Raw genomic sequence first — 27,508 nt, forward strand, 5'->3', positions numbered from 1 at the left:
CAATAAAGGTTAATTAATATTGCATTTAAAAAATATGATTACTAGTATAATTTCAAGTATTTATTCTTTTATTATTAAAATTAAAATGATTCAATTTTATTCATAAAAGTATGCAATCATTTCATTAATGTTTTGTTATGACGTTGTCACGTTAAACTATCGTCCGTAAATCGACTTTACAGAATACCAATATTTTAAATTGCGTTTATTTCTTGTCCTGACAATCAGATTGTACAGAATTTATTCCAGGATAGTTTCGCTATCAATGTTTGATTTTGCCACACCAAAGCGCTTGGTACGATCCCCCAGTGTTCACGAAGGAGACTATATAGGAGTTAATGGCGCCAGAGGTGGGTCCACCATATGGACGAAATCAACGAAAAAAAAAAAAAAACCTATGTGCATACGCGGATGTTTGGGCAACATAAGGCCACGGACGGGACACCAAAATCCGTTCCTCTAAAATTTTAGGGGAGAGGCCGTGTCCTATCGTGCACTAGGAACACTGTTAGGGTACAGGTGTAGCATAGTCAACACTTAAACCCCCTCGGCCTAGAGAGCACAGAACAAGGAGGGAGATACAGAAGTGTGACTCCTACAGTGGAAACTGAAACCATCATGCTTCGCGCGACATGTGACGCTATCTGTTGGGTGGGCCCATAACTAGGGACACCTGTATTTCGCGAATACATTTCGTGTCAAAGTATTTCACAAAACACTGTAGCTTTTCTCCTGTGGTTATTGGCTGAGGTCGGTGAGAGGTGTCGTCCCGCTCTTGACGGGGCCAATGAGAATGTGGTCACCGTACTGCCGCACCCTCACAATTTGCCACGACTCTTTAGAAAAAGCTACAATATTTTGTGAAATACCTTGACACGAAATGTATTCGCAAAATACAGGTGTCCCTACCCATAACTAATAGGAAAAAAAAAAATTCTCAGGATACAGGTTCTAATACAAAGTTTTATGTTAGTAATGTTAATTTATCTACTTGACGACTAATTACTTAGTAAAAGTCATTGCAACTGTGCGAAGACCTCTTAACGCTTTTTTGTAACATAAAGAAAGGTCATGTTACGTATAAATGAGTAGGGGACGCAAACATTTCTGGTTTTGCCACACCACAAAATACGTATCTACCAAAATGGGGTGAATTCATTTTCACTGGTTTGTTTGCCTGATGATAGCTTATGCACTACTTCTCACGATCAATGTAGCTATGTTAGCAATGTATTATGAAAGCCACTATCTAGCGCACAGGCCCAAAACTACTTTAAAAAAAACTAGGTCTCTCAGTTTTGGTATTCACAGTTGCTCTCCCGTGTTTTAGAGAGACCGCGCGCTCCGCCAGGCAGAGCCACCCGTCGCTTGAAGGGGAAGCCTTCATTTCACAGACGAGAGAGCCACACCCGAAGTCCCCCAAAGTTCATGCTCGCTTTTTTTTTCCCGTACCACAACAGGTGCATTAATTTGGGTTGTAGCTTACTCATTCGTCATACGCCGTTCTATCTCATTGTATAAACCGGTGTGGCATTAAATTTTGCGGTCGATTAGGATAGGTTAGCTACATTATAAATACTTTAAAACATTGTTGATGGTTGGTTATATTAGGTAAGCATAGCTACATTAAAAATACTGTAAAATAATTTTATGGTTGCTTAGCAAATAACTTTTTAATATGTAGCTATCCAGCGCTAGAAAACCGTTTACATGATTTCACAGTATCTTTAATGTAGCTATCCTAACCAAATCAACCGTAAAAAAATGTTTTAAAGTATTTATAATGTAGCTAACCTAACCTAATTGACCATTAGTAGAGACCTGCAAAATTCGCGGATTCATTTCGTGATATGCAACAATTAAAATAATTATACCTTAGCGCTGCTTCTGCAATTGGTTCACTGTTGATCTGGAGTAATGAGGGCCAATTAGAGACCCTTGCTCAAATAAATGTCGAATCACAGACACTCGGTCGAGACGACTCACAAGTCAGCAGCCAATGAACAGGTGGCATTTGCCCGAGTGTGTAGAGTCTATCCTGGAGATCATTGAATCTGCGAATTTTGCAGGTCTCTAACCATTAGTTATCATGAGTTGTCCAAAATAAACATTCACGGACACACGGCAAACGAAAAATATGGCGGCTTACAAATAAATACCGTTGCCTTGTTTATGGTCTTTCCTTTTATCAACACCGCCATATTTATTTACAATGAAAAAAATAAAAAAATTAAAAAAACGAAGATGCACGATCGGGCGTTTGGCTCTCTCGTCTGTGAAAAGAAGGCTTCCCCGCTTGAAGAGTCTAGGATTTGGGCCGGAGGGGGGGGGGGGGCGAGGAGAGAGTGAAAGAGAGCTGTGCGCATGCGCGGACAGGCAGCCCGCCAAACGCGTTGTCGCCTGGGGAGCGGGGAGGGGGGGATGGTGGAAGGGGAGGAGGGGGTAAACACCCCGAGCGCGCCCGCAGAAGCCAGTTTGGCCGCGGTACCCCGTCGGCCGCGGACGCGACACTCGTGCGCAGTTACGCCCCGCCGGATCACGCGCACGCGTCGCCGAGGACGTGATTCCGTTCCGCCGGGTTCCTTTCCGACACGCACGCGCGATGACGGAGGTGGCGACCTAGAACCTTTACCAGCTTTCGTTTGCGAGAACCGCCGAAGTACCTACCCCCCCCCCCCCCCCCCTGATTGGACGCTAAGATATCTCTCTCTTTTTTTTTTTTTAAATTTTTAAATTTCACCCCCGCGGTGGTTGGCAGCATTGTCAACCATGGCAGCCGGTCTGCTTGTGCGCGTGTTAGGCCTGATGGCGTATGCTTTGCAGCTGATGCACGTTCAAGGTGAGTTCTTACCGATACATTAACTATTTTTTTATTTTTTTTTTTTTTTTTTAGATACATGAAGGGAATGGTAAATATGAGTAAAAAGCCCTTACGAAAAAAATTAATATAAATTAATTTTTAGAAAACCACATTGTTTCAAATAATTCACTATTCGCATCTTTGATATCAAACACCCTTAGAGCAAATGGAAAACTGTCAAACTATACAGCCCAATTTTTTTTTACTATGTACTTTCATTTACTATCTATAGGAAATACGAGTATACGTTATTGTTTTTTCACTTCAGGTGATAATGTTACATTTCATCACCCCTCTCTAATATTTCGTGTTTTCTCGGGGTACTCTCATTATCCCTCCCTCCATAATATAGTTAATTATCATTCTTTCTTATTTGTCTCTAAGTCCCTTGATGATAAAGAAACGTTAAACCCTACTTCATTCGTTCCACATGGAAAGCATGTTATACTTAATGACGAAAAAACAATATATAATCCTAAGATGATTGCTAAAGAATATTATTAAGTAAGAATGTTTAGAATGAAATTAGCAAGTGGTTACTTGTTTACAGAATGCTAAATGTCAAGTTATCGTGAAATTAATTCTATGCTCTACTTATAAGGGACTACAATGAACCCATCCAAAAAATATTCTCACTGGAAAGTAGACCATCCACATTTAAAGTTTAAAGAAAGTCAATTATTTACTGAAAAATGAAACGTGAATGCATTTTGAATTCAGTGTTTTACCAGTACATATTTTCATTCGTAATCTGTTGGCGACGAATAGGACTGAATGAAGGTAAGTAAATAAATCCATCGAAGACCTAGCATCTTACAGCATACATCCAAACTACTATCTTCAAAACATGAGACTAGGGATTGTGCAAACATCAACACTTAGTGCTTTAAAAATAAAATTAAAATCCTTAAGCATGCCAACAATTTATTAAGTTTTTTTGTTGTTAATTTAATGCACGTTGTACATTATCGTCAGAAAAATGAGACTCATTTAACTACACAGCTAATGGTCTGTAGTTTTCGTACATACGGAAAGGTAAGTTATCAAGCACATACTTATGATAATTTTTAATAGAAAGTGGAATATTTAATCTTTGTGTTCTGAAAACCACAAACATTTACGCATGCATAGATCTTTGGTTCCAGTTTAGAAATGAGGGTGTAAAACATTAAACATTAAAAAATTCAAACAATAATCGGCATCGATTCTTTTTGCCTCACACCAATATGATTGGTAAGAAAAAGCCAAATCTACCGACAAGTTGTCGTTGCAACATTTTAAGATATACCTACTTTAACTTGCATTATCCCAGGACTGCTTGTAACAGATTTAACAGGTTTATAGAACCAGTAATCCACATAGAGGTCGCAACTGGGATGATTGGGCTGTGAATTCTTATTCCTGATGGCTCTTAATCTTTAAATCCTACATGATATCTCAATAAGGGTATGCTAGTAATATACTATATTGTATTATTATCCTTGTTTTATTATTTTCTTAACCTGGTCTTGAATTGGTTTTCTTGAGACGTTCCTTAATTAACCACTTTAACCAGGTGTAGTTATTTTCCATATGCTTCAACAATTGTTTAATTTAAAATCAAATATTCCTTCATGACCTGTGACCCATGATATGACGAAGCAACAATAGAATAAATGGTTAAAGGGTAATCGGGGGAGAACCTGATAGAAAACTCAACATACCGCGGTGACGTCCGCAATGTTTCTCACTTGCGAAAAAATTCTGGCGTGATCCGTTGCCGCGGAAGGCAAGTGATCTGATATATATTTTTTAAATTTAATTTAATATACGAAGGATCCGAAGAAAGACAACCTATTTCAGTTGTTACCATAGTGCTACTTTCTGAAAACGTCTACATAACTAGATTTTCGTGCCATAGTCCCTGGACCCCAAAACCATCTTCAACTCAAAAGTGTAAATTAAAAAAATTAAAAATATATATTTTTAAAATTTAAATATACGGCTCGTTAATTTTCATCACCAACGATACTGATTTTTGTTTTGATTCGAACTTTTTTAGTAATTTTGAGTTATTTTTTTCTTCCAACGGATTTCAGTCAGTACAAACTTACACCCATAATGTTCGCAGGCTTTCACGGCCATTGTCTGAAGTAGCTTGGCTTCTGGGTTGTAGCCGTGTCCTTGGCGAATAATTCACCAATTCACCAATTATTCGCCAAGGATACGGCTACAACCCAGAAGCCAAGCTACTTAAAACTTACACCCAGCCTCAACCGGGACTCGAACCCAGAACCACTCGCCCCGGAAGCCGGCGCACATGCCTGTGGTTACGCAGGGAAACTCATTAACCCTTGGTCGGGTGCACCTCCATTAGTAGCACGGTTAAGGCGGGATTACTATAGCCCGTCGCCTCTGTCCGTCCGTTATCCGAACGTCATCTGTCCGTCATCCGTCCGTCATCCGTCCGTCATCCGTCCGTCATCCGTCCGTCATCCGTCTGTCATCCGTCCGCTATCCATCCGTTGGGTCACGCGACCTGTAGCCGGTGTGACGTCTGTCCATCCGTCCCGTAAATAATTAAATAAAATATAGAGGGGGAAATAATGAGAATACCCCGAGAAAACACGAAATATTGGAAGGGTTGGGGGGGAAGAAATGTTACATGTTCACCTGACGTGAAAAAAAAAATCTTTATACTCGTATTTCCTATGGATAACATATTAAGGTAGTAAAAAAAAACATTGGCTTTAAAGTTTGACGGGTTATTGTAATTCCGCCTTAAGAGGCCACTCCAGTGTTTCAGGGGCACTACGCAACCCGCGTTAACCTCATAAGATTCAATGCTATTTTCATTTTGCTTATAACTTATTAACTAATATAGATTTCGAAATGATGCTTGCTTGATATGTAAGACAACGATGCTCTTATCAAAGCCCTTTTCTTCAAAGTACTTGTACAACAAAAATAATAATAAAAAAAACAATTTACAAACAAGTTTCCAAAGATCAGTGCAAAGTTTACACAACCTTAGTGTAATTCTGGCTATTTGCCTTCTTTACGAATAACTGCTCCTTGTCAAGAAAGCAATTAACATTCAAAAAATAAAAAAAATAAAATATTATTACAAACAATTTTTCCACGCTTTTTTTTCCACACCAATTTCGTGTCGTTTTCTTTCTCTGTCTTCCACAAGCATAACGACGAACTCTGGAGCATTGTCTGTATGTTCTAGCATCTGGAGCACTGCTGGATACCAAGAAGATACGTAGCATGCGCGATGTCGCAAATCATTGGGTAACTGGGGCAGTAGGACCTATACTGGATCTGATGTTTTTATGAGTTCCCATGCTAAGCCTTCGGGGAAGACATTTTTATTGACTTTTTCAACATTTTCCTTTGTATAAGCTAAATTAATCTATTACAGCAACAGTCAACAAATTAATGAACTGCAATGGGCAATCTTCATGTATTACTTGACACACTATTACTTTGTATAAGTTGGCCGAGAACCGTGTTTCTGTTACTTTATCATTTCCCGTATTTCCGTCTTATTTATTTCTTTGATGGGATTGTCATGATGGCAGTTGTAGTACGCATCTTTTATTTAAGGAAATAAGACACCAAAGTCGCATTGGCCTGAAAAGCAAGTATGGACGAATGTACTTCTGTTTTTTTTGTATCGCGAAAATTGTAAAGGTATTTCAGGCTTATCTTTATCTGAGCGTAGGTTTGTAACTGTTATACAAGTGGAATACTGCTGAGCGAGTGGACACCGGTTATGTTTCGGTGAGTGTTTTTCTTTGGATAGGTTCTTTGAACGTAAAAAAAACACATCTGTTGGCGAGTTTCCGTGTTCATATGGAATGTCAGGTTGTTCAATTACATAAGTTTCCACGTTGTATGTGAAGTCAACCTTCGCAGGTCTTTACACCATATTTCGCAGGTTTTTAGGCATATAAAACCAAAAAAGGCATCTGCCTCTGAAGGATTTAGATGAAGGTACTCGTTTGGGATATAATTATAATAAATAATTATAATTCACAATTTCAAACACTTCCCTTGTAGTTGTAAGTTTTCTATTTCAAGGCAACAGCTCCGATCACGTATGCCATCAAAACGTAGAAACCTTAGAAGGAATCCAAACCGTATTTCACTCATTCTGAGTTAGCATGATTCCATGCCATTTTCTTTACATTAGTCCCAAAACTTTTTTTTTTGCATTTGTTCTTGAACAGTTTTAAGTACCTGAACGGTATAGAAGACCATAAAATTTTTGAATTTCAAAAATGAAGACTATTTTTTTCTACAATCTCGGTTTCTATAAAAATTTGGTTTTATAGAGTCAATTTTAATATTTATAGAATTGACAAATATTTCATAAACACTGATATTCAAGAACTAATACAAAATTTTGTCTTCACAAGTTTATTATGTGTTTGCAATGCTTTTAGGAGCTGGTAATATGTATGCTAATATTTATTTTTATATTGTGTCCTAACATTTTATTTCGGAATACTACTTAGCCACTTTTTGTGGCTAAGTTAACTGCAACTCACATGGAGAATCTTCATCCGCTGGATGTCCAGTCACTGTATTACTGTCATTTACATTAAATTAAGTTAGTTCCTCGGGATCCGATTCATCTGTATCAGACACTTCAGAATTTCCCTTAAGTCCGTTGAGACACTGTAGCCAAACTTGTGGATATTCGGAAGATTCCAGGATACATTTCTTTGGATTTTACATGTGAAAATAAAATACTTATAGAGTTTGGAATTCCAAATTAAATTCAAATTTCTAAATATTTTTTTAAACTGACTAAAATCTCCAGTTATTACTCCTGACAATATCAAAGCAATGATAAAAATTGTCGGTTCTTACCTCAAACAGCAACAAACAGTAGCCTTCACAGCTCGAATTAGTCGACTTACATAATTGCTAGGAGGCGGGGAACTGTTGGGTGTGTTATCGTGGTTGACCCTGTCCCCCCCCCCCCCCCCCCCCCACGCTTAACCAAAGATTAACAACAGGTGAATACATTAGGAGCATACAAATGTATTTCCTGCCACAGAGTTGCAAGCGAGGTACCGGCCCCCATCTTGGATTGTGACATCACGACCTCCATCTGTAAGTTCGTAAAGTAAATGGCGAATTCAAGATGGCAATATTCATGATGGTGTAATCCAAGATGGCGGAAGGTTCTAATAAATAAAATGGCTGACGTGACTTCATAAATAAAAATGGCGGAATCAAAAATAACCACCAGGGCCAAGGTAATCTAATATGGCGATCAGGGTCAAGGTCAAAGGTCCCAAGAGGCTTATTGGCGGCTGCTAGATGGGGATTGAAGAAGCTTCGGAGATATTTTGGTCTTTTCAGATTAACAAATTTTGAAGTATTTCGAAGTTTTGAATGTTTTTTATAAGAAATTTTCCCATAAAAATGAAAGTTCTGAACGTTCAGATTTTTTTTTTAGATTTTCTGGCCCAATTTATTTCCCTGAAATCTGGAGATTTGTGTCATTTAGGCAAATTGGGGCCAGTTTTGGCCAATTTGGCGTCAATTCGGGCAAATTCTGGTCAGGCCAAATGTCAAGGTCATCCAAGATGGTGGCCATGAGGTCGCAATCCCAGATGGTGGCCACCTTGACCATCGGACACCCTTCCACAGGAAATACATTTGTATACTCCTATTGCTATACTTCATAAAAAGCATGCATACGTAAATATGCATTAAAGTGCTCATAAAATTACATTAAGGAACGTATGTGTTTACAAACAAAAATAAATCCATCGTAATATCAACACGCACGCTACTTGAATACGGAATGACCTTGAAGCGTGATTAGAATACAAGTAATGTTTGACAAATATGATTTTGACTTGACACCACGCAGTTACATACGGCCATCACAAAGGACACAGTTTCCGTAATCTGTTTCGCTATTTTGTGCGTTGTTTTTTAATCATTTTTGTTTAAGTAAGGTGAAAAGCAGTCTAAATAGTTTGACAAATTGACATTCATAAAAATATTTCTAATTTATTTTCTTGAATGAAATTTTTGAATTTTTCAACATTTGTCGTAGTGTTAAGAAACAATTGCATCATGGTTAAGCAAAATAACCGAATATAGTGTAATATGTGATAAATATATGGAAAAATTATTATTTTTTTAATCATGCTCATATTGTTTTTAATGTTTCCTATTATAAAAAGAGTGTTGTGATTTCAAAATTGTTAAAAATTATAATAGTTTTAAAATTTTACATACAGTTTCAATCATAAAAAAAGAACACCAATCACACCAAGTGGAGGTAATTTGGAGGTATGGTTCCAAAACCTATTTTTATTCATGTTTCAAAGCTGGTGCTGCATTGGTGCTCAAACAATGACTGAAAACTTAACATGAAACAGACTCGTACTAAAACATATAAATTGATTTTTAGGGAACAAAATTTTTAATAGTGATAAAGGAATTTACAATTATGATCGAAAACATAAATAAACTGAAATAATTTTTTTTTGGTTTCCAAATGTTTTAGTTAATATATGTGACAGAGTAGTGTTTTTTTTTTTAATTTTACCTTTTATTCATTCTACCATTGATCTGCCCCTTCTCATACCAAACACTGGTTACACTCTGGTGAGATGCATTAAAAAATGTTCTGGATAGTGTGGTTTAGAAATGGATACTAATTCACAGTGGCGTATACAAGAATTTGTTTCGGAGGAGGGGGAGGGAAAGGAGGTAAAGGCATATTTATAAAAACAAAGACAAAAAAATCTTAAATTTGAACACACGTATTCATAAAAAAAACATTACTATTGAAACTTACACACTGATATATGGACATACGATAGTCCGTAGGTGACGGGGATTCTCATACAGTAACATACTGCTTTCACTGATATTTTGTAAAATTTTTCATCAATTCTGGGGGGAGGGGGTAAGATGGGGATATATCCCTATAACCCCCCCCCCCGCCCCTTCGTGCCCGCCACTGAAATTCGCTACAAACCACCTGTAGGTACAAGTCGTTAATTTTTGAGTATCATTTCAGTACTTGAGTGTTTTGAAACTAAATGCACAATCAGTCAATACCACAAGACTTAAGAGTTCCCATGCCAAGTGGTCAGGAAATTCCCAAATGAAGCGTTAAACCACTATCAATTTTTCGAATGTCATCCAAAAGTACGCTAAATTGTGTTTTCAACTACATTTCTTGTCGCAAATCGCAAGTAGTTTCCGCACCCGCCGCTAGAATTCGCTCCCGGAGTATCTATGTCGACTATAGAATCATTTGATTTTCAGGCTTTGATAAAAGTAAAAAAAAAAAAAACTTTAAATAATACTAAATACCGGCTTCGTACCTGATTTTCGACAGGTAATTGTATTAAAACGCTACCCATCTTGTTAAAATTCATTTAACAGTTAATACTTTAAAGTTTCCATTTGGCTTTGTGAACTCTAGTTCGTGCCATCCGCCACAGATGGCAGCACCGTGGTTACACATTTCCGTTCCATTCACGAAATTACTTCTATTAAATGAGGTGTACCGAGAACTGGGATGTTTACACTTAAAACTATTGAGAAGTTATACTTATTCCCCCTTGTAGGTTTCAGTTATAAATTTCATTCGTGGGAACCTTACCACTTTCTGCGCAGACATCGATTGGAGAGCGTTTATTGAACCAATCGATACGTTTATTTTTAGACTGGTTGGCAGGAGGGTGAAACAATGGATATGAGGTATTTGCTAAATGTTGTCGCCAGCATTGCGATAAATGCCCTGAGGCTGCAACCAACACATCTGCTGCAGCTTACATTAATTTCTTACATCATTGCGCCAATCTAAAAAAAAAAAAGTTTTAAAGCAGGTACAGATGTTTTCTCTCCATGAACAACGCTTGAGTGGTCGCGTTGGGAACAGAGCCAAATTATCCAAACTTTTTTTTTTCAAATTTTTTTAACGAATATTTAATATATTATTACAAGTAGATAATTTTAAATTTACAAACACAAGTGTAAAAAAATAGGCTACATAGTTTATATTTATTATTTACGTAGATATGGGGATTGCGATACATTATTGATTTTATAATATGTGTAAACTTTTTTTTAATGTAAATAAAGTATCCTACCAGTGTGACAGGAAAGAAAATAATTTGAATTCAAAAATTGTAACAAACGAATGCAGTATATTATATTGTTGACATATGGACAAAATAAAATGTACAAGAACGCCTGGAGGATAGATGATTGTGATAATATTGAACGGTAAAACAATTATATACAATTTTTTGAAATATTTTGAGAGAGTCAAGGTAATCTATATTATTTGGCCTGATGCAAGGAAACGTCAAGATATAAAATTCAAAGATAGGAAAATCATGTAGGCTATGTGCAGTTGATAATAGTGCATGAAAAATTCTTAAACACGTGAAAAAGTTTCAGTTTTTTACAATAAAACTTAAGAAGACTAATTATCATCCATATTTTCGCTTTGTTGCACATTAAAACAGTTCAAATTGTAGCACTGTGTTTTTTAACTTATGTCCACTGTGCCGGAAATTAGGAATTTCGACACTTTTTTTTCCTTCTAATTTTATATAATTAAAAATTTTTTTTGAAATTTTATTTTTCTTTATAATTTGGTTACTTTGGGCGATTTACACTTTGTTAGTCTGGTGTACTCCCCTAAGTTAAACTTTGTACCAGTAGTCTGAAGCACCTTTCCCAGAGACCTATAGGATCTTTTGCAGATATAGTACTTTGCTGGCAGCCAGTTTGACATTTCCCTCGCTTACAGGCACGTCACAGGCCTGTAACGTTACTTCACTTCATGACTAAAACTGCATACAGCAGCTCTGGACGAGCTGTTACCATTTCTCAGAGACGAGCTGACCATAGCCTTTACCGTCACGAATACGTATTAGGTTCTCTCCTCGAAAAGCACATAATGGACGCTAGTTCCCAGCGTCGTTGCGTTTTCTTCCCCCCCCCCCCCCCTTACTCCACCCCCCTTCAGTTCTAAGAATTCGCCTAAGACCAATGACCGGGCATAAACCCCAGCAGACAGCGACCGTCTCCAAGGACGCCTCGCATAAAAAATGTGTGTACCAAGATGGACCACCCCACGACATCTCGCGGCAGAAACAGTAACTTATTATCTTGACCGCCAGAGTGTAGCACCTGACTGTCCCTTTAACCTTTGGTTTAAGCAGACGCCTTGGGCGAGTCGATTCTTTTTTACAGGTAGCGCTAAGGTCGGCCAGTGCTACCAACTTCGAGACATCAGTCAGAGTTTTTTTTATGATGCCCACTCGGGGAACTTCGGAACCTTTCGGTCCGGACTCCCAGTCCCCCCCCCCCCTTACACTTTTGATAGAACAGTTACTTTTAATTACGAGACGCGGTTCTTCGCGAGACACTTCGCGTCGCGACTGCAGACGGACCGTTTTGCGATTATCGGCGAGTCGACGAGACACTGCAAGACTTCCATCCGGCCGCAACCGACTATGTAGTCGCTTAAATAAGGGATGCTATCCCTATAATATTCTTTATGTAGTTTAGTCCGTCTGCATAGTACAAAGTGTGATAGTTAGTTTTCTGTTAAATTATTTCTTTTGAAATGGTAGAAACGACCGCGCCAACCGCGTATTCGCGGGATCCAGTTCCTGGCTGGCGACGCATCTGTAAATAGAAGCCAACTCCCCTGTCTGGTGAGTGACGATCCGCGACTTTCCCCAACCTCCCCTTAACTTTTCCGGGCATTTTCTGCCCCGTTTACTGTCTGTGTACAAGTTCTGATTAGTTTTGATTCGGACTGTTCGCAGACAGAGTCCGAGAGCCGGACGCCGAATTGGCATTTTCATCTCCCTTCCACAACCGGACACAAGCGCCCTGGCATCATGTTCCCGCGCGATCTCCGGGAAACGAAGCCCCGACCTCCGGCGCTACTGTATTGATCAACCTTTTTTGAACTTTCCTAAATTACGCCGTCAAACACAGTTAATCATACGAACATAATTTTTGGACTTTAAGTACATACCTCAACTGGGATTATTTAAATATATTTGTATTTTTTTATTGGTTTATGTATTTTTAGTAAATGAAACTTTTGATAATTTCATGTACGGCCGGCCCATAATTTTTTTCTTTCTTTCTGAATATACCTGAGAGCTGTTTAAGAATGTAATTAATATTGTACGTTAATATTCTCTTGTATCTGTTATAAGTTTCCTCAGTACGGAGTAATTATATTTTCAGACTGAATCACACCTTGTTTCTGTTCATTACTAATAACATTGTGAAACCTAAAGATCCACCCAGCAAAACAAAAATGGTAATCAGACCGTGGTTTGCTGCTACAAAAATGGTAGCAGTTAGCGTGGTTTGATCCTTGCTACATCACGCATCCATCAAATGTAGCATCTATTCAAGCGGTGTATATAACCTTTTCTAAAAACACATGGATTTTTTTTATCTGACTTTATTGTTCATTTGACAATACAAACAACCAATGGTCTACGAATGTTTCTGCCACTGTTTCTCTGCCACAATGGTTTGTAATAAACTTCATGTGCTTGTCAATGTTTATGAAATTCAACTTTATGTTTTGTTATATAAGAGGCAGTTATTGAAAAAAAAAACTGTTAGTTTTGTTATACTTTTGAGTACTGTCAAAATTGTGACAAGTCATATGACACAGTCTAGAGAATGTTCTAGGTCTCTCTCAGGTAGTGTATTTTTTACTTACTTTTTAAGGCAGCAGAAGTGGAATTTTTCAAGCCACATTTAATTATTTGCAGTAGGCTAATCATCAAATTTGAGCTGTTCGTCAAAATATTTAGTTTGGGAAGTCATAAATTATATCATAACAAGGTTTTTTTAATTTCTTTTTAAAATTTGATATTCGCTAATGAGATACAGTTTGTAATCCTCGGGAGTAAATGAACTGATTATTTCACGCGAGAAACCCCAACTGACATAATAATTATCCCAGTCCACCAGCGCTGACTTCAAAAAGTGCTCAAAGCTACCACACAAAAACCAATAAATTTTTTACTACCTAATAAACACTTTTTGTGTCTTTTTATGTATTCACCTCTGCCATGTATATAAAAAAAATAATTACGAAAGCTTTATTGCAAGTTGCGGTAAAATATTTTTGAAGGGAAAAAAAAACTATTTGAGACACTATCTTTCTTAGCTAAATCGTGTAGCACAAGGATAACTTTGAGAATTTAAGAATTATAATGGATACAACGGGACATTTACGAATGTTCGGAATTGGTGTCATGTTTTCGTATTGATCTCTCTCTAATTATATATATACATATATAAATAAATGTGGCGTAAATGCACTATGCCTGTTGTTGCTAACGAGGAAAAAGTTTTTTTCTTTTATTTCTGTTCCCCTATATGTCCGAGTTACGCTATATATACTTGCCACTCAGCTATATGGAGACATTAGTATAATTGAAAAGTAGCGTGCGCGAAGCAAACAGGCTGAATAAAACATGCTGACAGTCAGCCAGAGTGCCACATATTAATGCTTTTTTTTTCTTCTCAGCTCGGAACACGTGAAATGGAAGTTGGCTGTTTTTAATTTTTGTGAGCAACAACCATGAAGCGAACGCAACGGCCAGGGGCTCTGCGTTTGTCTTTGCAGCAATTTGAAAGCTTTTAAATCAATGTGAATATAAAATTAAGCTCAGCTCAAATGTGCCGTCTACACTTACTGTGGGGGAAACAATTATATATATATTTTTCGAATCACTAATGTGCAATAAAAGTTGCACTTAAAATAACGAAAACGCCGTGTATGTGTGTGTGTGTGTTTGTAGGCATCTTCCGAATGTACGTCGTGCTAAAAGATTAAAGAAATTTACAAATCACATATCTTATTTGAAATTTTTAATTTATTCTGAGGTTATACGATGGGTATGCTAAAGGTTACTTACCATGATTATCTTAACGTTCAATAAACTTAAATAAGAAGAAAAATAATTAATGTTTACTTTCTTTAACAATATCAAACCAGAAATTAATAAAAAAAAAAACTACAGCGTGTGGATCGTAGATTTTTAGGCAAAATTTTAACTTGCTTAAAATATTAGTTTATCAATTTATAGAAAATTTTATAACTTTGCGCCACAGAATATTGAAATTGATTGTATTTGCATTAGAGGAGGCAAGTTTACGCACAACAGTAGTTCGAAAAAAATTTTCCAAATGACATAGACCCATTCTATTAATAAATGCTCAAAATTTGTTATTGCAGGCCTGTTTAGATGAGGGATTCTGTAAGTATCCCACCACTTTAAAGGGGCTAAAAAGTAATTTAATTAATTTGTATGAATTAGTAGCTATCATTTCTCTTTATCGTAATCAAATCCGATGAATTGGATGGTTTTTAAAAATTTTGTAATTAAAATCTCATGTTTTAAAAATTTTTAATAAATTATTTTCAACTGCCTCAAACGCAAAACACGCACACAAGTATGCGAGAGAACAAGTACGCAGGTGCGTGGGTATGAGAGTGAACAACTGTGGAAATATCGATCGCCCCACTCATGGTAATTGCAATTCTCGTTGTCGTCTAAGCGTAACACTCTGGTGACGTCATTGCTTCGACTCACCCTACCGGCTTGAAAGAAGCTTAACAACCCAAATTATCTTCTTAAGTAATTTTCCTGCGAGGAAAATAATCCAATTATTGTTCTAAAACTGTTCACGTTAACCACTTTTTTCCATAACTGCTCCGACGACCGGGAATAAAATAACATCGAATGTCAATTTTCAAGCCCGAAAATTTCAGCAGCCACGTCTTAAGGGTTTTGAAACAACAGCTTTTGTTGCCTTCGTGAATTATTTGATTGCGCACTTAGGGGAATATTGACGTATATTTCATCGTGCCGGTCGGAACTCGAACATAAAATGGTGCGTGGCCAGACAGTCGGCCATTTGCTTCGCAGAGTGGACCTGTTCATTTATTATTCATTCTCCAAGCTCCGCGCAAGTTGAAGTTAAGTGCTATTAATGGCCCCAGCTCCCGTCAGGTACTTAACACGCTGTAAATAGTGCACGTGAAAAAAAATAAACTGTCTATGCAGCAAAGAGAATCAATTTGATCTTTTCTTTCCTGATTAAAAAAATAATTGCAATTATTCAATGATAATGTAGAAAATCGAACATGCCACAAAAACTGTAAGTGTACCTTATAACAATTTTCACACCGACTTTTCCTAAATGTTGGTCACGCCTCTGTTTATCAGGAATTAAGTCAGGATGTTTAGATACTTCGCCTCCAATAAAGACGATACGGTGTCTGTTTATGGTGCTGTCGAACCCTCAGTTTTTCGCTACGTGGCGGACGTTTCTGCGACAAGGAGCTTTCTCATACAGTCCGTAAACATGCTACTCACATCTAAACAACCACCTCACCGCGTCTGAAGACCATGACTTCAACGAGACGTTAAACAGTATTTCATTATATTTTACTTCACGCTAGACTTCAACACACTATGTAATGCTTTGCACATTTTGTTTTTACTATCAACAGTGTACGGCGAGAGGCGCTTTCCCGCACTTGACCGGGCAAATAAAAAAGTGGTTATTAGAGACTGGGAAAAATCCGTGGCCTCAGTGACTTCCAGGATAGACTCTATGTTGTATGTAAAAGTTAAGTCAGGACACAGGGGTTAAGAGTGAGAATTGGTTAGCAGGCTGCCATCTTGGACGTCCTCCACAATTGATATTTAAACATGACTCCTAATTCCATCTCTGCTCATTTTTCGAATCCAACATGAGGGAATTCAAGATGGCAGCATATAGAACTATCTAGATTTTAAAATGGAAGTATTCAAAATGGAGGAATTTAAATCCTCTGTATTAAAATCGGTGGACATCAAAATGGCGGAAAATGGGGAAATTCAAAATTGCGGAATTCAAAATCATGGAATTAAAAATGATAAAATACAAAATGGCGTTTTTTTTTTTAATCGAGGAATTAAAACTGGTAACAATTCAAAATGTCGCCTCTTCATTAGCTGCTGACATGAGAAGCGTTTCAACTGGGTAACTTGTGATTCGATACTTCTTTGAACGATGGCCTCTAATTGGCTAAGAGTCCTCCAGATTGGTAGGGGACTAACAGAAGAAGAAGCAGCAGAAGCAGCAGAAAGGTATATTTATTTTAATTTCAGAGAAGTTTTCCGGTTTCTTGTGGTTACTGTAGTACTTATGTCCGTAATTCGCCCTTAAATAGCTTCTTACGTTATTCTACAAACCATAGACTAGTCAATTATAGCTTAAATCGTTTTAAAAGTACAGTTTATTTGTAAATAGCTTTTAGGTTATAATTCGAAGCTCTGTAGTTAAAGGTTTTCTTGTAGCCATTGTTTTTGTTATTTTTTATTTTATCATTAGTGTCCACTCTTTTCCAGTAAGAAATGAGACCTTAATTTATGGGCCTGTATCGAAAAAAAGAGGATATATTATTATTTAAAATATTATTGTCGCGGGTTTTACTAAGGACATAGGAAAACCCTAAAAAGGAGGAAAATGGACGTTTGCGGGTGGTTATGAAATTAGTTGCTAAGTTAAATTCGATCCAATAAAAATTTATTGACAAACTTAATAACACCAAAAGGAATTGCATTGATTCTCAAACTGACATAACACTTAACCAAGTCGGGTTCTCGTGGAGACGAACTGCTGTGGTAAGTTCCCACTAGAACACAAAACGTACGAATTAACGCTAAGTTATCGATTCCAGAACAATTAAAACAAAACAAAACAATACCCTTAATTGTGGCGGGCTGTGAGCTCGTCACCGCTAACGATCGAAACGCCGTCTATTTAAACTACTAAGGCTATACTACATACAAAGTCACAATGAAGATACTTAATCTAGATATTAATCAATTTTACACGTAACATTGGTTCCGATAGTTTACACCAGTGGATACAATTATGTACACGTAACTATTCGTGTAACGCTGTCAATGTTTATAGGTTGGTTTTCGTTACTCTTCCCCCGGTACCATGTGAAGCTCTCTCCACATCCTCGTAGTAACGCGTAAGTTCTTTATCTTGTTCACTGTCTCTTGTGTCTACGATTCTTCGTTACCGGCGGTAGAGTTAGAGTCCATACTGTGTCGCGATCAGGTCGCGATAGTGTCCTGATAGTGTCGTGATTGTGTCAATACTTCCGCTCGCTCGGCCCTCACGGAGTTTGCTAATGCACGCCCTCTTTGCCCTGGTAGCTGAACCGTCGTTTTTAGTTAATGTTCGTTCTGAAAGATTTTATGCTTAATCCAGCGACGCTTCCACTTGAACTGTCTATATCCTGGGTTACAACTCGGAGAGGTCTCACCCAGTCGATGTCTTGTCGGTCCTCGGGCGGCAGCAACTCCGCGGCGATTGACAGTGTAGGCCGGCGAGCGGTGTCGGAGCAGCGAGGCAGCCTCCTGGCTGGATGTCCCAGTTGTTCTGGGCGCATGCCCTTTTATACTTGCCGGCTTCCCTGACGAGCTGGAAGAAGAATAGTCTCGTCTATTCGGGGCAAGCCTGCCCAGCTCACTGTGTTGCAGGTGGTATGCCGTGAAAAGTCAGGGGTACAATACTTTGCAAGTGTACGCAGGTACACACGTTACATTATCTTAAATTAGTAACTTTTTTATGTGAGCTAATCTCTTGATTAACATTTCAGATAATTTATTTTTTGAAGCTTGGAATGTCAAATTTGCAACTTGAATGGTAGCATGAGTTGATCGAATAATCGAAGGTCGTGTCTCGTAATGGCAATCAGTTCCGTTGCGAGGTCTCACGGCGGCATGCAAAACAACTGGGAGCTCCGGAGCTGAAATCAGTTTTTTCGCATGTGATTCCCGAAGCGACTATTAGCAAGCCGGAGCATGCCCCTGATTTGTAACATCCGAGCCGAAACCCTCCTCCCCCACTTCCACGGAAACCCTTTTCCCTTTCCGCGTGATGCCCCTTGGCAAACCGGTGATTCCGCTCGCCGAAGCTAACTCCGGGATCAAAACTAATTACCCATCCAGCGCTCGCTAAAGGAGAATGGAAGCTTACTCCCGCCGGGCCTCTTCCGATTCTCGGCCTGTTCCCGTTGTTTGACCAGCGAGCGGGGGAGAAACAATCCCCCCCCCCAAAAAAAAACACCCCCCTCCCAACGCACACACGCACGCAGATCTGGCACTGGCGCGCACACTTTATCTCACCAATCCCTTCCTCGCTTCCAACGGATGCAACGCAACTCGGTGATCAAACAACAAAAGATAGATATCACGAGGAACGAAACCAGTTCAAGGATTTTCGTGGAACATGGGACTATACTGCTACGGTTCATTTCAAACTAGCCGTAGTATTATTTTAACAAAAAAAAAATAGTTTTAATAAACACAATAAAAAACCGATATCTAAATATATATATTTTTTGAATATCTGGATTTAAAATTCAAATTTTTTTAACAAAAATCGTGTTGATTATGATGAGAAACGATTATTACAGAAATATTTTCGAATAATTCATATTAATATGTTCACTTGAAAAAGACGTGTACATAAAAAATGTCTCCAATTTCAAGTTTCAAATATTGCTGCATCTTACAGAAAAATATATAGATTAATAAAAGTGAAACAGGTTTTTAAATTCTTCGTCGCCATCGATTTAGTTTCGTTCGAACAAACACACACTCTAATTAATATTAGTATAGATTAATTGCCATGTATATTTATTTTGTGTGCCATTAAATATCTCGATAATTTGAACAACCACAAAAGATGTAAAATTATCTTCTTGTGTCGCGCATGTACTTTCTCTCTCTATGGTAACTCACTAAAGATATTTTGGGATGGAGGAAAAGGGTTCGTATCACTGTATCTTCGACAGAACCTCTTAATCGCAGCCTAACACCGCGGCAAACAACAGGGCCATTCAAGACAGTAATAGGGGATGAGATGAGAATGGAGAATAATTGACATAATGTGTTGTGTGTGTGAAGCTGGAAACAGAGGTGAGCCGAAAGAAAAACCCACCAGCTTATGGTGAAGTCCACCACATTTCCCGCTGGTAAAACTTTAGGAATTTTTACCGAGCTTGTAAACTAGACCGTCTTGTTGGAAGGCAATGAGAAAATTTCAACAGACGAAACAGCTTTTATAAATTGTAATTCCTAGAATGATCACTGATGTGCTATAGACATGATTAAAATTTTACTTACTGCATACTTTTCAAAACAAACTTTAATAATCGGCAGCCTGCTATGAGACAATATTTGCAAAGACATAAATATTTAGTAGAATACTGTAAAATATTTCATATTCAATTTACGAAAAACACTAATTACAAATTATCCAGGGATATTCGTAAATTTATAGACACAGAGTTCAGTTACTGTGAACATGAATAAAGAAGCAATTTCTCGGTAAATTAACAAAACATTCAATAACTGGTCAAAGTCTACAAAAGAACAGTCTTATTATGTTCACGTCAATGATTATATTTGTTCGGAACGAAATACGAAGTTTAAAACAAGCCAAGACAGGCTTGCAGAGACCTGACTTGGAATAAGGGGCATATTTCTTAATTTGACCGACACTGCAAAGATTTTGTTAGATTTTTTTTATTCGACTAAGCAAGTCAGATTGAGAGAGAATTATCTTATTTATTTTTTTAGTCGACTGCGCAAGTTACCTTTAGAGGAGATTTTCCTAAAATATATTCTTTTCGACTACACAAATTGGCTTGAGAGGGGAATTTTACTAAATTTTCACTCGACTGCACAATTCGCTTTTAAGAAAGGATTTTTCTAAATATTTCTTTTAAATTTTGGTGTTCTGCTTATGGCTTAAATTTGGAATTTATACTAGCTGTAGTTGAACATTAATTAATACTATATCTTTATAATAATGATTTATTTTAAGTATTTACGAATCTTAAATGCCAATTGAAATTTCATCCTTCGTTAACCTGAGAATGTAATAATGTCTAGAAACGTATTAGTTTTATAACACAGTTCATAAAAATATAAAATATTTTTTCTTCATAACTTTGAAACACTAAGATTTTCATTATTTTTGGAAAATTATCGTTTTTACAAATGTTTACACTAACAGTTATTTCGGAAAGTTTTCAAATATTTAATGCTGCGTTGAAATATTGTGTGGCATACGAACTAACAAAAAGGATTCAAAATAGTTTTTTAATAAAATAAATCGTCCATCATGAACCATTTAATTTAAATCAATAGCTAAAATACAATTTAATTAGTAAGACACTGGTTCAGGAAACACACCCTTTAGTGTGCTTGCAGCTGCTATAACTCTCTGCAGTGCGTGCCTGGGTGTTTTCGAACGCATGAGACAGGCATTGGTGATTTATGGATAAAGTTTCCCAGGCCAGGGTGGTTTAGAAAACACCCAAACTTTAACCTACTCTTTTGCCCGATATTTTCGTTGGAAGAAATACTGCCTTCACGGCTGGCCAATCCTCGAGCAGCACACGACGCACGTTTCCCTTTCCTGCCATGGTTGCCAACGTTTGCCAACCAGAACGAGCGGGCGTGGTCATCTGAAGACGAATCGCCGGAAACCTGCAGAAATCGCACCAATATTCGTATACCCGCTAGAGCGTAAACTATTATGGGTTAGCCTAAATGATCCGTCGGGTTTCATGACACTGTTTATTTTCAAGTATGCTACATACAAAGTGTAGGTACTGTGTGTTAACATGAAAATACAATACTCACCAAGTTTAAAAAGCCCACGCTAGATGGCAGGCCTATGATGGCGTGCCACAAGGTGGCAGGCCTGTGACTGCAGGCTACAAGACGGCGGCAATGCGGTAGAAGAGTTTTTGTGCTGGAATATGCGAAGTGTTCGTCTTTTACGAGCTTTCAGCGTGCATTCGTGCTTAAATACGGAAAAGCAGTTTCTTAAATTCCTTGTCAAAGATTAGGTCCAAGCCGGTGTTCAACATTTTTTTTTTCAAATCTTTTTCGCTTTTATCGGAGCCATTTCATTAAGCAGATTAAAATTTCGGTTTGTTAATCAAAATATTTAATAGTCGTAGAAGCTTCTCCGGCAGCAAATTCTGTCGACATGTGCGAGAACTACGAGTGATTCAAATTCAGCAATGTAGTTGAAAACAATTTGCGTATATTTATCACAATCGCCATCAGGGAAGCAGTTTCCTACCGACGTTCTTGCAAATTCTCCTGTCTTTGAATACTTTCGCTTAAGAGAGGAGATTTTCTAAGAAACTCAGTAGGCGACTGCTACTCTGAAAATAGCGAATACAATTTCGACCGAAACGTCGGAAAAATCTTCATCCTTGACAACGACTAGAATTCACCAGCCAAATAACTTCAGAAAATGGCCGCGAAAGCCAGTGGCCCTCGATAAAACATTTTACACAGAATACATTTTCTCGTACATTTACCAAAGGTTGTAATACTACAAGAACGATATTGTAACTATTTACAACACATGGCTATGCTTATTTTAGCATATTTGAAAATTTTATTGACGTGATAACGTCTTAAAAATCGATGAACGCCAACTGCACGCACGGAAAAGTGTCACGTTCCGCCTGAGCCGAGCGTGCAAGAACCGCCCACCTACCGTGCGAGGAAATCTTCTATAATATCAACTATAATATCAAACAGGTTAAGGCGGGCTTTTAAACTAATTTTTCGTGATTATATTTAATCAAATTATTTAAATTAAATTTGCAAAAACTGTAAATAATATTTGAAAATTAAAAAGTATTCAATTTTTCATCTTTTTTTTCTTATGACGTTATCACGTAAAACTATCGTCCTTAACCCGACTTTACAGACAAACCCCTTTTTAGATAGTTTTTAGATACTAATTACGAAAATTGGTGAATAATTTTATATTTTAACTGATGTTCCATTTAAGCATATTTTTGGAAACCACTGAAAAGATTATCGAATATTCCATAATTGTATTCAATCTTGTTTTATTATGCTTATTAATGTGCGCAGTTAATACTGGAAACACTAGGCATAAATGACAGGGTAAAAACCTGAACCAACTATTTTGTACTGATACAGTTGTCTTCATGTAAATGTCCAAATTTACGGACATCTGTAATTTTAAATGAGTATATTTTGAACCATTACACAAAGAATAATAATTACAACGCATAATTATAACCCGGGGTTTTACGGTTAGACCAACTCTCTCGGATTATTTTTTTCTTTCTGTTTTGGTGTCTGCTTTCATACCTTTGGAGATTTGCGTTCTGAAGCTTGAAGCAGCCGGTATAAAATAATTGCCAGTGACTTTGTTCACTCGCCCAGCGAGCGAATCATCGGGAGAAACGTTTGAAACACGAGTTGGGGGGGGGGGGGGGGGGTAGGCAGTACGTTTTCGACTGCAATTTCCGGAGAGAATACAGCTTTAATAGAGCGAGAGAAAAGGGCCTTGTTTTCACAAAGTTCGGCGAGGGAGGTTCATTGCCGAACAGACTGCCTGCGCCTCTGTGTTTTTGTTCCTCCAGTTCACCCCGTGGTCATGCTCCACACGAAAAAAAAAATTTACCGATTTTTCTTTAAAAGAACAAAAACAACCCTGCTGTTGATGGGTTCGAAAACCACGCCCCATGCCTCGCATCCATTATGTTATTATTATTGTACTCCTCAACATGCCACGTACAGATTTCAGGCATCAAAATTAAAATGAAATTGTGTTTCAACAGTTTGCATCATCCGTACACATAATAAGCAATACATTTCAAAAAATTTTAAAACATTCTCACTTTCCGAAAATTGATTATTTTTTTATAACAGCGCAAGTAAAGTGCACCAGGTCTTAATTATGTGTGCAAAACAGTAAATTTTGTCACATCCGTACCTACGATCGAATGTAATTAGGCATAATTGTTCCCAAGTGATGTATGATGCATGTTACACCACCAGAAATTACGCAGTGAGGAATTCTGAGTGCTACGGAATGATTTGACGTTTAATATTTTGTATTTTTAAAGTAATTTGCGAAACCATGACGGATGGTCCTTTAATTTCACATTATTAATTTTTTTTTTTTTTGCTGTCGGTCAATGCTTGAGGATATTTCACCATAGAAGCATTGTTAGACAGTGTTAGATTGTACAATTATTCAGAAAATTATATGCCATTTGTGAAATTCAGGAGCATATGCCAAAAAAACCTTTTGTTTTGGTTATTTGAGTCTTAATTACACTTTAAGCGCATTTTGAGTGTTTCTATTATGGTAATAAAACCTATAATTTGTTTTACAAAATCGAGAGTTACGAAAAACCATTACTGAATCTTCAAACTTGGTACGTACTTTTCGTGCCAATAATTAGGTTAGCGATTTTCAACATATTATCCATAGCTAGGAAGCTGCAAAACATGCGTTATATTTACGATTCGAACCTACAATTGATACAATGTACATTGGAAAGCCTTCGGCATTGCGAAAGTGTGGTTGTTGGTTTGTTATTTTGTCCTTTCTTTCACGCAGCAGCGTAGCAACGGGTTGACATGATTTTTTTTATAGAGATAGTTTCCGGGTCGGAGTGTGACATAATGCTACTTTTAATCCCTGAAAAAATGTGTGTGTTTGGCTCCTGTGGGATATATCTGGAGCGTAATTCTGTAATAACAGATAAAATCTCAGGTGTGAGTGGGTGCGCCTGCAAACAAGAGAATTCGGGAATCTTACAAAGCAGTCCGGTAATGCAGATACCCTATTCCTAGACGTGCCAGGGTGAACCGTTTTGTCCTCTTTAAATAAGATTTTTTTTTTAAAAAACTAGATAAGATTTTTTTAAAATACAAGATCTCAAGCGTGAGTTGGCCCGCACGCAAAAAAAATTAATTCGGTGACCTTACAAACAAGTCCGGTTATGTGGATAGCTGATGCATAGCTCTGTCAGGGGTAAGCGTCCTACCCTATTTTAATATATTTTATTTTTAAATCATAAATATAAAAACATGAATGTGTGTTTTTCTTCTATTTCGTTCGTTTTATATGCGCTCACGCATCGTTCATCCGGATGAGTTGAAACTTTGCACACTTGACCTTCGAAACAAGGGTAAGGTCACTGTTCAAATGAGATTTCGAAAAACCACCCGAATTCATCGTTCCCACACCTTAAAACTGGACTTCAACACAACTTGGTGAAATTTCGTTCACTATGGATTCAAAATAATGGTACTACTAAACTGTCTACATTGATTTCTAAAATGGGGCGGTTCACTTTCTACATTAAAGAAAAAAAAAACACATCCATCCATTGTATCACCCTCTAAAACACAATTTATGTACTTAATGATAAAATTTAGCACACTTTGCGTTTAAATTAAGGGGGAAATTATTGTCTTAAACTGATTTAGAAAAAAAAGAGGAAATATCGGAAAACCACCCCCAACCCCTCTCTCCAAACTTTAAGGCATAAATTTCGTTCCTCTTAATAAAAATGTGCACATATGACATTTAAAACAAGAATAAAATTACTGCTCAACTTACGAGTATAATTTTGTAAAATGTGTAAGACCACTGCCCACATGGGATTTCGGAAAACCACCCATCCCCTTTTGCATCCCTCAAAGCATAATTTTGGAACATATAAATAAAATTGAGCACAATTAATGTTGAAAACAAGAGGAAATTGACTGCTTTATCGGATTTCAAAGTAGCCACCGCCTACTCCCTATCCGCATGAGGTTTAATACACCTCGCAGTCCTCTATTCATATTTATTAAAACATGATATTTCTATTTCTAAATGAAATTTTGCACACTTGGCGTTAAAATTAAGAGGAAGATAAATTTAATGTCCAATTAAAAAAAAACTTCCCAACCTCCTGTGTAAACGAGATTTCGAAATCTAACCCTAATTCCCCATACTACCCAAAAGCAGTATTATGGTATTCCTTGATAAAATTTTGCAAACTCGACGTTCAAATTAAGAGAAAAATAACTATATATTTAATTGTAATTGACCCCTTAAAATAATCTATATGAGACTTCAAAAAACCCACCCCAGTCTAACTTTCCCACCACTTAAAGTATAGTACCTAATGGTATAACTTTATAGCATCAATCATACTTGATGTTAAAAAGATAAGGAATATACTTTGTACATCTGAATTTCATCAGAAAGTCTTATTAAATACAATATGGTTCTAAAAACTACCCTACCACCTTTCCCAACCATTAAAAGAGCATATTTCACACCTTGATATTTTTTTTACATTCGATGTTAAAAATAAAATTACTATTAAAACTGCACGAAGTTTTGAAATAACGACTCCCGTTCCACTTCAAAACACCTTAAAGCAGATTTTTTGTCTCTTCATGATTAATTTTGTAACAGTACTAACAAATCAGTTATCAGCCAGTGAACAAAACACACCGAACCTTTTTAGTGTATTTTTGTGCAGAGTGTAACCTATATTATCTTTATATATATATTTCTTGTGTGCGTGTGTATGTCACTGAACTCCTCCTAGACGGCTGGACCGATTTTGATGAAATTTTGTGTGTGAGTTCACGGGGATTCGAGGATGGTTTAGATTCACAATTGGATATTATATCTCGATTCTGAATTAAGAAAAACTAAAAAAAAACACGCTTTAAAAGCAAAAATTACAACGCATTATTAGAAGCCATTAAGTTTTGCTATTGTAAGGAACTAAGTAGAGAGTAAAAAAAAAATAAAGATCCTGACAGTTTATAGCGTCGCCATATTTGTTTCAATTTTCAATACCCTTTTTGTATATTACAATTTAAATTGCAGAAAAAAAATCATGTTTCATAGCCACACAAATAGTGAGGATGGTTTAGATTCACAATTGAATATTTTATCTCGATTCTGAGTTAATAAAAACTAAAAAAACACACTTTAAAAGCAAAAATTGCAACGCATTATTAGAAGCCATTAAGTTTTGCTATTGTAAGGAACTAAGTAGAGAGTAAGAAAAAAATAAATATCCTGACAGTTTATAGTGTCGCCATATTTGTTTCAATTTTCAATACCCTTTTTATATATTACAATTTAAATTGCAGAAAAAAATCATGTTTCATAGCCACACAAATAGTGAGTGTGTGTCATTTCTCTATGTCCACGAGGTCTCGCCGCGTCAATTTTCTCCTTGGAGCGAACCCGTCCGCTTTATTAAATAAACAGTTTTTATCGTTGAATGATTTCATGATTTATTTAATGAAAATATGCTCTCATAAAAAAATTAGTTAGATAGACATTCAATAGGTGTCTTTCTCTCACTCTCTCTCTCTCTCTGAAATGTATGTAGCTTGCTCGCGGGTCAGTAATGCAGACAATCTTTACATTCTAGCTCGAGACGGAAAAAACATTAAATGTGGTTTACAAAAAGATTTTATGAAGTGTCTTCCCGTCATTACATTTGAAAGTAGAAACATATTTACTCAAAATTTAGGTAGTAACATATTTTTATTGCAAAGACTGAAATAGAGGTGAGAAAAATTATCATTTGTGAACATAAGAAAACTACTACAACTGTATCAACTGCTATGTTATAATGTTTAAATTTCTAAATGGTGCAAGATAATACAAAATTCCATGCGGAAAAAGTAGTGGGCAGCAGATACGTATAGTTATAGGTGT

At 37.0% G+C, this 27,508-nt stretch overlaps 2 protein-coding genes across 2 annotated transcripts in view; one reads left to right on the forward strand and one right to left on the reverse strand.

The window, feature by feature from the left end:
* LOC134538696 (large neutral amino acids transporter small subunit 2) overlaps positions 1-27,508 on the reverse strand; it is a 912,958-nt gene that overhangs the window by 295,308 nt on the left and 590,142 nt on the right. The window lies entirely within an intron of this gene.
* The window catches only part of LOC134538697 (protein amalgam-like), a 551,901-nt gene continuing 526,865 nt past the window's right edge, over positions 2,473-27,508 (forward strand). The window contains exon 1 of the mRNA XM_063380131.1: positions 2,473-2,839. Within this exon, the coding sequence (XP_063236201.1) occupies positions 2,770-2,839 (70 nt within the window). The 5' untranslated portion in view covers positions 2,473-2,769. The remainder of the gene's footprint in view (positions 2,840-27,508) is intronic.

The sequence above is a fragment of the Bacillus rossius genome, chromosome 14, assembly GCF_032445375.1.
Source record: "Bacillus rossius redtenbacheri isolate Brsri chromosome 14, Brsri_v3, whole genome shotgun sequence".
NCBI classification, from domain to species: domain Eukaryota; kingdom Metazoa; phylum Arthropoda; class Insecta; order Phasmatodea; family Bacillidae; genus Bacillus; species Bacillus rossius.